This window comes from Denticeps clupeoides, chromosome 7 (assembly GCF_900700375.1).
Source record: "Denticeps clupeoides chromosome 7, fDenClu1.1, whole genome shotgun sequence".
In the NCBI taxonomy this organism is placed as follows: Eukaryota; Metazoa; Chordata; class Actinopteri; order Clupeiformes; family Denticipitidae; genus Denticeps; species Denticeps clupeoides.
In genome coordinates, this window is record NC_041713.1 from 10,037,668 (window position 1) to 10,050,297 (window position 12,630).

The 12,630-nt window shown below is 44.3% G+C and overlaps 2 protein-coding genes across 4 annotated transcripts in view; both read right to left on the reverse strand.

The window, feature by feature from the left end:
* wnk4b (WNK lysine deficient protein kinase 4b) overlaps positions 1-3,672 on the reverse strand; it is a 41,566-nt gene extending 37,894 nt beyond the window's left edge. The window contains exon 1 of one of the 2 annotated variants that reach the window (XM_028987193.1): positions 2,732-3,672. In XM_028987193.1, the coding sequence (XP_028843026.1) occupies positions 2,732-3,289 (558 nt within the window). In that variant the 5' untranslated portion in view covers positions 3,290-3,672. The remainder of the gene's footprint in view (positions 1-2,731) is intronic. The other variant, XM_028987192.1, reaches the window with a different exon arrangement.
* A 5,615-nt stretch (positions 3,673-9,287) lies between these two features.
* On the reverse strand, positions 9,288-11,768 carry coa3b (cytochrome C oxidase assembly factor 3b). Of its 2 annotated transcripts, none has more exons than XM_028987177.1 (3): positions 11,571-11,768; positions 9,446-10,103; positions 9,288-9,321 (listed from the first exon to the last, which is right to left on the reverse strand). In XM_028987177.1, exons 1-2 carry the CDS (start codon positions 11,743-11,745, stop codon positions 9,997-9,999), a joined length of 282 nt encoding a protein of 93 aa, XP_028843010.1. In that variant the 5' UTR covers positions 11,746-11,768; the 3' UTR covers positions 9,288-9,321; positions 9,446-9,996. The 2 variants fall into 2 exon arrangements, with proteins under 2 accessions (XP_028843010.1, XP_028843011.1); XM_028987178.1 differs by having other exon boundaries at positions 9,295-9,750; positions 9,926-10,103.
* Between the last annotated feature and the right edge of the window lie 862 nt (positions 11,769-12,630).

The window sequence follows — 12,630 nt, forward strand, 5'->3', positions numbered from 1 at the left end:
TAATTAATCGGGGGGGGGCGAATTAAAAGTCGCTTTCCACCCTCTGTCTGGAGGATTAACCTCCGGGTTGCCGGAAAAAGGACATTCCAGCAAAGCGCCACCCTGGAATGTACCGTCTTCGGCGAAATCGCATGGCCCGAAGACACTGTCTCCGACAACAGCTGTCAGGTCATGGGTGTGACTGAAAGGTGCGATTTGTTTTTTTTTGCGCAACCCGCGTGTGGCACTGAGCATATCTAAAGGTCATGAGGAGACACCCCTTCGAGAAGCCGCCGCTGAAGTTATATTTGTACGTGTGTTTGTCTAGCCTCACCCTCAGCCTTTTTACAGTCAAGCAGTGGGTTCTGATATCAAGACATAGTCAGAACATTGTACCAATATCAGTTTAGGCCATTTTATCAACATGGTATGAACATTTTTACACAGATCACAGAATTTGATGCCTATAGTATTATATATTAATAACATAATATGGAAAACACATTCCATTGTGTATTTCAGCTGTAAGCATGCACATCAGGCACAAGCGTGTCAGTTCTGATAGGTATGCTGTTTAATATTGCTCTCGGAGCAATTCAAGAACAGCCATTATTAAACCAACGTCCCCGCAGGACTGGATTTGGATTCAAGGTCCAGAATTTGCATTTATGGTGTTTATCCCGAGCGGTTTGTAATCAGTAGTTACAGGGACAGTCCCCCTGGAGACACTCGGGGTTAAATGTCTTGCTCAGGGACATGGTGGTAGTACGTGGGGTCTGAACCTGTGACTTTGGTGATACCCACTAGGCTACTGCCAGCCGCAGGTGTGGTGCGCTGGTGCCCACCACGTTCCCGCTGAGCTCCCAGGAGGCCTGCTGCTACAGATCGAGGTGAGACCCACTTGAACCCGGAGGAGATGTGAGGCAATGCCCTCAGCCACTGACCTCGGCCTGGGCTCCGCACAGCACTAGTAGCTTATTATTTAGTTTCACGCGATTTTCTGAGAGCTGGCGCTGCCGGTTGTCAACGAAAACAGAGATTAGCGGCGATAAAAGCCAGGAAGCTCGAGTCGTCGGCACAAGCGCAACCGGCTGTCCACAGGAGGTCAGCCTCAAGTAGATTAGCTCAGTATCTGAGACTGGCTTTCAGGAACACAAGCCAAAATATACAAGGGCACCCTTGCCTTGCGCCCTTGACCATGGGAATAAAAGTCGTGACAGAGTGAGACGGCCCAAAAACATCACCCAGAAAGGGGCAGAAAGCAAAAAATGCTAAACTGTAAAGCTGACAGCGTTGCCTCTTCCCAAAACTACACAACAATACAATCAGAAGTCCAACTTGTTTAGTACACGTATGACAAAAATGAGGACGCATTGGTGCAAGACCTCGAACGAGAAGCTGGAGGATGTCTGATGGTAGTAGCCTAGTGGGTAACACACTCGCCTATGAACCAGAAGACCCAGGTTCAATTCCCACTCACTACCATTGTGTCCCTGAGCAAGACACTTAACCCTGAGTTGCTCCAGGGAGACTGTCCCTGTAACTACTGATTGTAAGTCGCTCTGGATAATAGCGCCTGATAAATGCTGTAAATGTAAATGTAAATGATCTCGCTGGTTTAAAACGGCCAGAACTGGCCTCACCTCGTCCTGCCCCAGGACCTGAAATTGGCTTGGTTTCCAGCCCAGTCCTCAGGGGTCCACGCTAGCAACGTACCTGACGCGGGTGCAGAAAAATGACATGGCCGTGGTCCTCCCCAGGGGTCTCCGAAGACCGCGGCAGTGGAAGCTAGAGGCGCGCATGACCACCTCTGACTCGCGGGTACAGGAAAGGTTAAGCAAGGTCGTGTCAGCACACTTTATAAAAGTCAGAGTCGAAACCATGACGCCGACTGTTGAGACTCGTAAGGCTATGACACTGCGTGACTCTTTTGAGATTAGAAATAAAACCAGCAGATTTATCTTTTCTGGATGTTGTTCGGCGGGAGCAGACACAGCCAGGCAGCTATCAGCAAATAACACGCCATCCTTTTTTTGTTTTGGATTATAGCTGAATTACACGTTTCAAAAAGCGTGCACTTCGGGTCCGTTTACCAAAAACACCGCAATCTTTAAAGTCGTTGTCTTCACCCTCTACTTTTGTGACCGGTTTACTGCACTGATGATAAAGTGTCTATTAATTGTACCTGCATGCCGTTCAGAGTTTGCTTATCAGCGCAGCGGTGTAATATTCTCAGTATCTGATCAGTTTTCTGCTTTTATAAGTGAAGTGATTGTCACATGTGATACACAGCAGCACAGCACACAGTGCACACAGTGAAATTTGTCCTCTGCATTTAACCCATCGCCCTGAGTGAGCAGGGTGAGCAATGGGGTATTAAATTGAATAATTTAATTATTTGGGTAGATTAATTAATATTGGGGTAGTAGCCTTGTGGGTAACACACTCGCTTTTGAACCAGAAGACCCAGGTTCTAATCCCACTTGCTACCTTCGTGTCCCTGAGCAAGACACTTAACCCTCAATGTCTCCGGGGGGGGGACTGTCCCTGTAACTACTGATTGTAAGTCGCTCTGGATAAGGGCGCCTGATAAATGCTGTAAATGTAAAAGAAAGTTAAAGTGACACAAGGAAATATGTCCTCTGCTTTTAACCCATCACCCTTGGTGAGCAGTGTGTGGGGACGGTGCTTTGCTCGCTAGGCCACCACGGATGTATGGGAGTGTGGGGGATTTGTCCAACTTCAGGCCTACCTGCAGCTCGCACCAGGCCACCTCCACCGTGGTCTCCGTGTCCAGGCCCTTGTAGACGGTCTTGAAGGAGCCCCTCCCGATCTCGATGTTGAACTTGAGGAACCTGCCGTCGGGTGAGGTCGCCACGGCCTTGGTCTCCACCTCGTCCCTCTCCTCCTGCTCGAACCTGCTGTCGCGGGGCGGGCGGGGCAGCGTCGCCTTTTTCTGCCCGGCGTCCTCGTCCGAGTCGGTGCTGGCGTCCAGGGGGCCGCCGGCCGGCTCCCCCGCGGTCCAGCCTGGCCGGGCGGGCGCGGGGTCCGAGCCTCCGGTGGCGCTGCTGGAGGACGGCGACCGGGGCTCCGGGGAGGCGACGCTGTCGGCGGACCACGACAGGCTCCGGGACAGCGGCGGCGCGGCGCCCTGCGCGTCCGGCTCCGTGGCGTGGATCCGGTTGAGCCTGTACGCGGTCCGCCGGGAGCTCGCCGAGTGTCTCCGTCGCCGCGGCGGAATTCGGGCTGGAAAACACGAGTCGGCGTCGAAAGTCGCGGGCAATTTGGAGAAGACCTCGGCCTGAGACATGGTGGCCCCCTCCCGCGTCTTCACGCGTGGATATTTCGGGGTGTCTTCGCCAAGTTTCCTCTTTAAACCCAGGAGCGCGCGGGTGGAGACGGCATCGTGGGAAACGTGTCCACCGGTTGCGCAGAAGTATATATATATATATATATATAAGAATTGTTTTACCAACTAGACAGTATCTTCAAAAATGCATGCACACAAATGTACAATATTCAATATTCCGCGCAATTTCTCTTCAGACGAAAAAAAAAAAAAAAAACAAAACAAAAAGAAGCTATTTTGTCTTCTCCTTCTTCGTTTCGTCCTATTCGGTTTCGGGCTCCGGTGCCGGCGCGCTTATTCCGCAGTTCGGCTTCGGTCTGGCGCGCGTGCACGAGGCGTCGGCCGTGGAGGTGGTGGGACGCGGTCGCGCGCAGTGTCCGCGCCGCTGGCTCCTCCCCCCCATGGCCCCGCCCCTTCGCGGCACCCAATTTACACGGCGTCGCATGTGGGGTGCCGAGGGCCTTTATGAGCAAAAGATAAGGACGCTCCAGCTCTTCTAAAAATAAGATTTGATCAAAAGTGACTCAGTAAAAAACCAGAAGGCTCGAATGTTACTAGATAACTGTGTCACGCCTGATTAGCTGTTTTACTAATTTACTAATTTCATTTTTAAGAGAAACTGTTGCTCTAATATGACCAAGTCCAAATTCCATAAAGAACCCCATTCAGTAATTAATAAAGGCAATACAGTAGAGGTACCAGCCTAAGCTGTGGCTGATTTGGTCCCCACTTTATGCAGTAAAAAAGCGTGTCCTTTGCTTTGCAACTAAACTATGTAAATCCAGAGGACACTCCTTTTACTTCGAAAATATTACTCTTGATATAGTGTTTAAGACACTTTGATTGCCGCTAAGTTTCCTGTGACTATGACTGTGCTTCCTTTTCGTCTTACTGCAGGGAATTTTTTTATTTTTATTGTGACTTTTTGGAGTGTTATTTCTTACCTATTTGTCAAGAAATCTCTAAAGTGATTGTCACATGTTGTGCACAGCACACAGTGCACACAGTGAAATTTGTCCTCTGCATTTAACCCATCACCCTGAGTGAGCAGGTTTTTTTTTTTTTTCTAATCTTGTAAATTCTGATCAATGGAACCTCTCTGTAATTCAATCCGTTGCGCTGCCAGTGGTTTTTCTTTTCTCAAAACTCTAACAGGCTTAAATGGGTGGGTTATTGAAACACTTCACCTGTACAGAACGTAGATTTTAATCACTGTTCCTCCTCCTCACTCAGCCGTTATGGTAACCATCGCAACATGGTACATGCTAACACAGCCGTGAAAGGTTAATTAGACTCTTTCATTAGCTCAAAAGCAATTTGTGGAATTTGGTTTGTTTTCCAATTATCGAGCTGTAACCTGGGCAAATATTTACCAGTCACTGACTTCATAAATTATTTGAGATTGTGGGATTATTGTGGGATTGTGTGTGCGGGTGAATTTTTATTAACCCAATAAACATAAGATCTACATTCAGGGTTTCCAATGGGTGTGAATAAGAAAAAAACACATAAAACACAAAACAGTTGGCTAAATATGTGACTATTGGCCAAAAATGTCTAAACCTGTTGTCAGATTTAAAAAGCTGTCTAATACCAATAAGGGTCCCATGAACAATAATATAACTATATTATATTACAATAATATGATATGATACTGTTTGTCCATATTTTGCATATTCTGGAATAGACTGTAAAGGTACGGACTTTTGAACAGTGGCTGAAACGTCTGCAAAAATACTAAGAATTCAAATATAGAGGTTCCTCAAACATGAGATTTTTTTCTCTATTCTTAAAGCACCACTTAAAACCTATTTAAAGAACTCCATTCAATCAATGAATGGAGAGTAATTTTGTTTCAGGAGCTCCAGCATTAGCCAAAGACACAAACATTGCACAGCGTGGATCTCCAGGCATGACGTTGAGTGGCCCAGCACTAATCCACTGTCCACCCAGTCCTGGGGCGGAGCCGTCCAGCTGCTTAGTTGTGTGTGTCCGAGGTCAGGGTGCCACCAGGAGAGCGTAAAACCAGCTTGCCGACTTGCGAGTCTCCCTGACTTATTGCACCAACCCGTTGACCTATTGGGCCGCAAGGAAGCAAAGGATTAACTACAATCTTCTGGCAGCCTGCGAGAGAGTGTGAGGAGTTTACCCCATTCTTAACCCTCCCACCCTAAGGATCTAATAATGTCTTGATTACAGTGACCCAAAGGACCTTAGACTTCCCTGCTCTAAGTTAACACCAAAACAAGGGGTGGGGAGCAGTCATGTGTAAAGGTGACTTTCAAGGTATAGAATAAGTACAAAGTTAATGTTGACCAAGTCTGCAAGACACACATAAAAAGAAACTATGCATTTTGCCTGCGGCACCTTTTTCAGAAAGCCAAGTTTAAAACATTCACATGTACGGCGTTTAGCTGACGCCCATATTGCAATCAGTGGTTGCAGGGAAGATTCCCCCTGGAGCAACTCAGGAACAAGTGTCTTGCTCAGGGACACACTGTTAGTAAGTGGGGTCATCCAGTTAACAGGGGAGTAGTTTAGCCACTAGGCCACACTGATTAAAGCATTATTACTGAACTCTCAGGGGTTCTGTTTTTTTTTTTTTGAAAGAAAGAATCTTCAAAGCCATTACCTTTGCATTTGTCATCAGTGTCTAAGTGACATTAGAACATAATTTATCCCATTTAAAGGTTCAGGTTTCTGGTCATAGGCTAATTGCATCTTACATGGTGCCTGTACGGCTCCCGAAAGCTCTGAATTGTTCGGTTGATATCCTGTGTCTACACGGTAATCGATCACGCGTAAAACCTTGCATGCACATTTGTGTGTGTTGCTGGCACTTCGGAGATACGCCGGGTCCACTGAGACGGCCCACTTGTTACACAACCCACCAGGGTGGTCTTATCAGTCCCCACACATATTGCCCCTCGCCCAGCTGCCGCTTGGCCCCTGGTTCCCTCAGCCAAGAAAAAGATAGAGAATTACGAACAGAGAATTAGGTCATGAGAAAGATGTATTAATCAGCTGATGCCATTACAGTTCCTGTGACGTTGATTCAGTTGAGCACGTTGTGGTGAACCGGGCTTATCTTGCGTGCTTTGTGGGGCATATGGCCCCTTTTCGCTTTATCAGTCTGTTCAGATGATTTAAATGCCAAACTTTCGATGAAGGATTTTATTTAAATACTACATAAAATAATTAAATGATCCAAAGTTAAAACCTGTCAAGGTAACAAGCTATGTGACTAAAAATGAGCCATAAATAAATAATTAATAATTATACTATACAAATATTGTTGTGTAATAGCAGTGTAATATAAAATGTATAATAAATATGTAATATTTATATACAGTGGGTACAAAAAGTATTCAGTCGCCCTTCAATTTTTACTCTTTGTTATATTGCAGCTATTTGATCAAATCGTTTAAGTTAATTTTTTCCTCATTAATGTACACACAGCACCCCACATTGACAGAACTACACAGAATTGTTGACATTTTTGAAGCTTTATTAAAAAAGATAAACTGAAATATTACATGGTACTAATTATTCAGACCCTTTGCTGTGACACTCATATACTTAACTCAGGTGCTTCCATTTCTTCTGATCATCCATGAGATGGTTCTACACCTTCATTTGAGTCCAGATGTGTTTGATTATACTGTTTGGACTTGATTAGGAAAGCCTTGGTGAGAGAGGTAAAGAAGAACCCAAAGATCACTGTGGCTGAGCTCCAGAAATGCAGTCAGGAGATGGGAACCATCACTGCAGCCCTTCACCAGTCGAGACTTTATGGCAGAGTGTTGCCGGACGGAAGACTCTCCTCACAATCAACTTAATCTTTGTACATGAACCAGAGTCCATATTTTGCATTTTCTGGAATAGTCTGTAAAGGTATGAACTTCTGAAATGTCTGAAAACTGGTTACAAATGCATTCTCAGAGCTGAGGATTTACTCTTCCTGAAATCTATAGGTCACTGGAACATGAGGCACCACTTAAAGCTTATTTAAAGAACTCCATCAAAGCAATGAAAAGAGAGTATTGTTTTTTCAGGAGCTTTAACGTTAGCCAAAGACACAAACATTGCAGAGCACGGATCTTCAGGTGCAACAAAGAAATGTAGAGAAAGGATTAAAATTGTAACTTGAGAAATGATTTAAAAACCAGTGTGGCAAGGTTCCTGTCCTCTTTTAACTTGTTTTGGATGAGCATTAAGTGGTCTGTCTTCTCTAAATTGCATTAAGTCATTTAAATGAAGGGAGAGTGTTGCCTACTGAAAGACTAGGTATTGTGTGTCCTCATACCAACCAACCAACCAACCAGTATTTGACTGAAACACAATAAAAACACCTATAAGCAATTGGAAAAAAAACACATGACCTGGAAGTCCCAGGTATACGTAAGAGTCAAGTGATAGAAATCCTATTGTAGAAAAATTCACCGAAAGGTGAACGTTGCTTGATCATCTATGATGGCATCTTCTTTTGTGGAACACATGAGATGTCAACATCTGTTACTCTTTTCATTCAAGGTAGGTACATGCTAGGCAAACATGTGATGTGCCTGTAATGTAATGTTCCCTGCTGATCTTAACCCTCAAATGTCACGCCTGTTTTCATAAAACTCAATTCAAGTTGTTTACAGTTGTACGTTGATCATTACCTACTTTTTTTTGTCTTTTTTCCACCTCTGGTACACAAAACTCCAATAAAAAAAACCCCATGAATCACCTGGCCTTAAAACGGTATCTCAAGGACTCATGCATCCCGTAGCCACTCTTCTCCCATCCCAGGGTGCCCCACTCAGTAGAAAATTAGTTCTACTTGTTTCCATGTCATGTCATTTAAACTTCTAGCAAGTTATAAACAATTTCGGGTCTGGATCTCGCACATCTGAGCCTTTAACAGCCATTTTCGGCAACCAGAGTAATTTACAACATGAACAATGTATGGAGAGGGATTTTTGTCAGTCACAACATTTTTTTTTTACATTTTTAAATTACCTTAAACTTTAGAATTGAGAATTAGATTTTCATAGTTGCCTTATTAGCATTGTTGTTAACTAAACCAGGGAAGTACCAATAACTACAGGGACAAAGACAATGTCTATTGTCTGTAAGATGAACATCATCATGTAAAGACCTCAGAAGCCTCTTTTAGTCATAACTGTGTTCCTCTCGGGTCAGCATGGGTCGGCGACATCAGCAGGTTGTGAAAGTTGAGAACGTGCTTGACATACGTCTTCAATTTGCCACTCTTTTGTACATTAGTGTGAGTTGCAGCTACAGTAAGCACAGAGTCTTGCATGCTGCTGTGTAGCTCAAATACAGCCCACATCCGGGGTCACACGGTGACAGGGCAGGAATGAGATGAGACCTCGAGCCTCCCGGCTCGGACCTTGCGTGTGTGCATGCTCTCCCCATGTTACTTTCCTCTGGGCTCTCCGGTTTCCTCTCACCGTCCGAAGGCAATGGTCAGTACAGGGAAATTGACATTTGCTCTGACATTTCCGTGGGTGTGAGAGTGTGAGTGAATAGTGTGCGCGCTCCTCTAGCCATGACCCAGAGTTGTTGGACTACGTTGTTGAGGATAGTGAGTGAGAGGTGTTGAGGGCTGATGTCAGCACAGCCTGCAGTGGGTGGGGGGAGTAGTATAATGTGGGGAGGAGAATAATGTGGCAATTGTCATTTTTAATGTAGCAATTGTCAATATACACACAAAGTGCATCTGTCTGGGAAAAGCACACCAGTTGAACCCTACTGTATATTACGTCAGTACATCTAAGAGGACAACAGAGAACCCAGACATGTGCTAATTAAGGCACTAAGGCACAGACCTTTAAGCCAATCTGCTATAATTAGTTAAGTGAATGTACAGTGGATAAAATTTCCCTCCCACAGTACAACCTGTTGCAAGTTCAGCAAGAGGATCACAACCAATCAGATGCTACGATTAGTATGAGGGTGTAATTTTTTTATTCATGAAATGCAACCTGATACAGTATTCAGTTCTTGAATTTGTAAAAAGTCTAAAAATCTAGATGAAGGGAATTTAATGGTGAGGAGTCAGGAGAGCTTTCCGTTAACGAAGGTCCAATCATATCCAGAACAGGCAACTTTGCATCTGTCTATTTTCTGAATCTGCATACTCAGGTCAGGGTCCAGGAAAGCCAGAGCCGATCCCAGCAACCACTGGGTGTACGAAAAACCCAGTAAAGGTGTGTGCAAAATTTCATTTTGTGTTGTTATCTGATAAACTGTTTTATCAATTTTTATTTACTGCAAACTGTTGTCTACTTATTATTTCACAATGATTAGTGTAGAAACATTGTATAAAATACATTGTGTGGCTGCAATTCATATTCCTTCACATTTAAGGTGGAAACCTTTCATTGATTCTGCCCATCCAGGTTGATCATGGCCAAACAACAACAAAAAAAGAAAAATACAGTTGAGGGGAGCTGAAATACAAAGAGTTTAATTAACCATCCCATAATATTTACAGTACATCCCAATGGAACATTAAAGCCAACCAAAGTGCTCAAGCAACAGAATGCAAATATCTATTCCACAAATTTGCATACAACAAGTGCATACAGGTTTGTCACACTGTGGCGCCCCCTTGTGGGTTCAGAGGGGAACGTCCGCTCCTTCGCGGAAAGCGATTTCTACGAATTGGCCCCCGTCCTGGGCCCCCTGATGACGTGAATCTTTGCTTCGTTGTCAATCTCATCCATGATCCGCTCCTGCTTCACAGAGTAAATGGTGTAGCTGACTGATTAACAAAGCAGTTAAAGTTCCAACGAATCAATGACAAAAACGTCACACCTAAACTACCGTACTGTATAGATTTATATAGTGTATTTGCAATGTATGCCTATTGTGTTTAATTTTTTTTTTTAGAGCAATTGACTTTTTATTAAAAATACATGCAGAGCCTATATTGGGCTACATTTGACTGCATGTTATATGTGAAGACAAATGACAAGTGACTAACTCTTTGAATCTTGAAAAAAAAAAAGGTTTTAATTCATTTATTTCATTTAAGGGTGCTGATCAACAATCTGACATGAATGTAATTTGTATTCCTGTATTTATGTGTGTCCATATAATTACTGATCAGATGGTGACTACTACATTAACTGGTGACGGTGTTTTCTGCAGATGGTGACCGCAGCAGATTCGTCTGTTTCAGAAATCAGAGTGAGTGTGAAGTGATTGTCATTAAGAACCACAGCAGCACAGCACACGATGCACACAGTGAAATTTGTCCTCTGCATTTAACCAATCACCCTGTGGGAGCAGTGGGCAGCCATGACAGGCACCTGGGGAGCAGTTTGTGGGGACGGTGCTTTGCTCAGTGGCACCTTGGCAGATCGGGATTCTTCTGATCCTTCTGATTACAGGGCCACTTCCTTAACCGCTAGCCCACCACTGCCCCACAAAAGGAAACTACCAGTTGTTCGCCTGCTGTTCGTTTTATACGCCCATGTTCACTTGCGCGGGTCACGTTTTGAACACACGCGATGTAAAATAAAATATTCCGTTTGAATAAGAATTGACTTTAAAGGTGATCTCAGCTCGTGTCCTTGCATTCGGACGCCATCGCGCCGTCTGTGTTGACACGTGACCCACGGACACCAGCTGACATGAGCGAGCGGGGAAACTTTCCTTTATATTCAGCAGAAACACAGTTAGCCCCCCAATAAGTAGCTGAGGGATCCTGCGTATGACTTTCTCAAATCATCAGACTTAAACTCTGCAGGTCGCCAGTTAACCCGTAACGACGCCGCCACCGCCGCAGCAAAAACAGGTGTTACACCATATTCTGTCACCGTCGTATCTTGTGACGCCAGGGGCGCTGTCTCGATGTATTTGTCGTTTTTATTACCATTATTATTTTCTCCGTGTTATTTGTGGTTTGTAATTTCTGGTCCACGTTATGTAGTTTGTAAAAACGCGTCAGGTGCAATACGTTGTCAGAAAGTAACACGTTACGGTTGGCAGATTCATACATTCGTGTTAAAACGGAAACCGCATATATCAAGCTATATCTATATATGAGAAACGCAAAGTCTGACGCTTAGGAAAATCGAAAATAATTGCGCTACGTAAACAGCGTGCTGGGCTCGTGCACGCGAACTGCTATCTGATCAAATCAAGGACGCCGCGCCCCCTACGGTCACAAGATACGACGGTCACACAATATGGCGTAGCACCTAAGGTCGGGCGTGAAGGATACACATGCCGATGACAAACGCCCCGATCGCTAGTCCCGTCAGCGCGTTGCGGCCGCGGAGCTTTTGCGAGTTGCTCCTCCACTCGCGGAGCTCCTGTCTTCTCCGCACCAACTGTTCCTGTGCTAGAGTTGGGTGTTTTACCGGTGCCCCTTGCACCTCGGCGTTTCGGTCCGCCATTGTAAAAACGCAGTGACGTCACAGCGGTTGCGAAACGTAGTGACGTAGCATGGCTGCCAGGTGAAAATCCAAAACAAGCCCACATTTTCGGTTTTTCGTTTCCAAAGAAACCAGTCGCTCAGTGTATTATTATTCATGTTTTTTGTAATGTATGTATTGTTTATCACTGTTCTTTAATTTCGATTTGATTACATTTTTCTTACGTTCACATTTAAAGGACTGATTGTGCCAATATTTCATGATTTCAGTATAACATCATCTTGTTACATTGTTTAGGGTCGAAATCAGGGCTGTATGTGTGTGTGTGTGTGTGTGTGTGTGTGTGTGTGTGTGTGTGTATATATATATATATATATATATATAAAATGTCGCATTCAGTGTATAATTCAACCACGCTTCTCTTATGCTGCGAGAGAAGCTGTAGGACTTTTGCGTAGCGTGTGGCTGTAATAACAAAGGATCAAGGCATAACATTTCGTAGGCAATATTTCATTTTATCATCTTGTATGTTACGAAAATTTGTGTTCGAAAAATAGGCTTATTCGTGTTATGGACCAGACCCCACCCCCACCCCATAAAACAGACACAGATTCTGTACTGATGCCTCTATACAGTGGGTTGCAAAAGAATTTGGCCCCCTTGAACTTTTCCACAATTTGTCACATTACAGCCACAAACATGAATCTATTGGAATTCCATGTGAAAGACCAATACAAAGTGTTGTACACTTTGTGAGAAGTGGAATAAAAATCATACATGATTCAAATAAATTACTGAAAAGTGGTGTGTGCGTAATTATTCAGCCCCCTTTGGTCTGAGTACATTCAGTTGAACATAGACATTGCCTGATGAGTGCTAATGACTAAATAGAGTGCACCTGTGTGT

Excerpts from the sequence above, each read along its gene's own strand:
- coa3b (XM_028987177.1), bottom strand. The coding sequence starts at position 11,745 with ATGGCGGACCGAAACGCCGAGGTGCAAGGGGCACCGGTAAAACACCCA. Across the intron at positions 10,104-11,570 it reads GGCGTTTGTCATCGGCATGT|TCAGCTACACCATTTACTCT; the intron begins GTATCCTTCACG and ends TTTGTTAATCAG.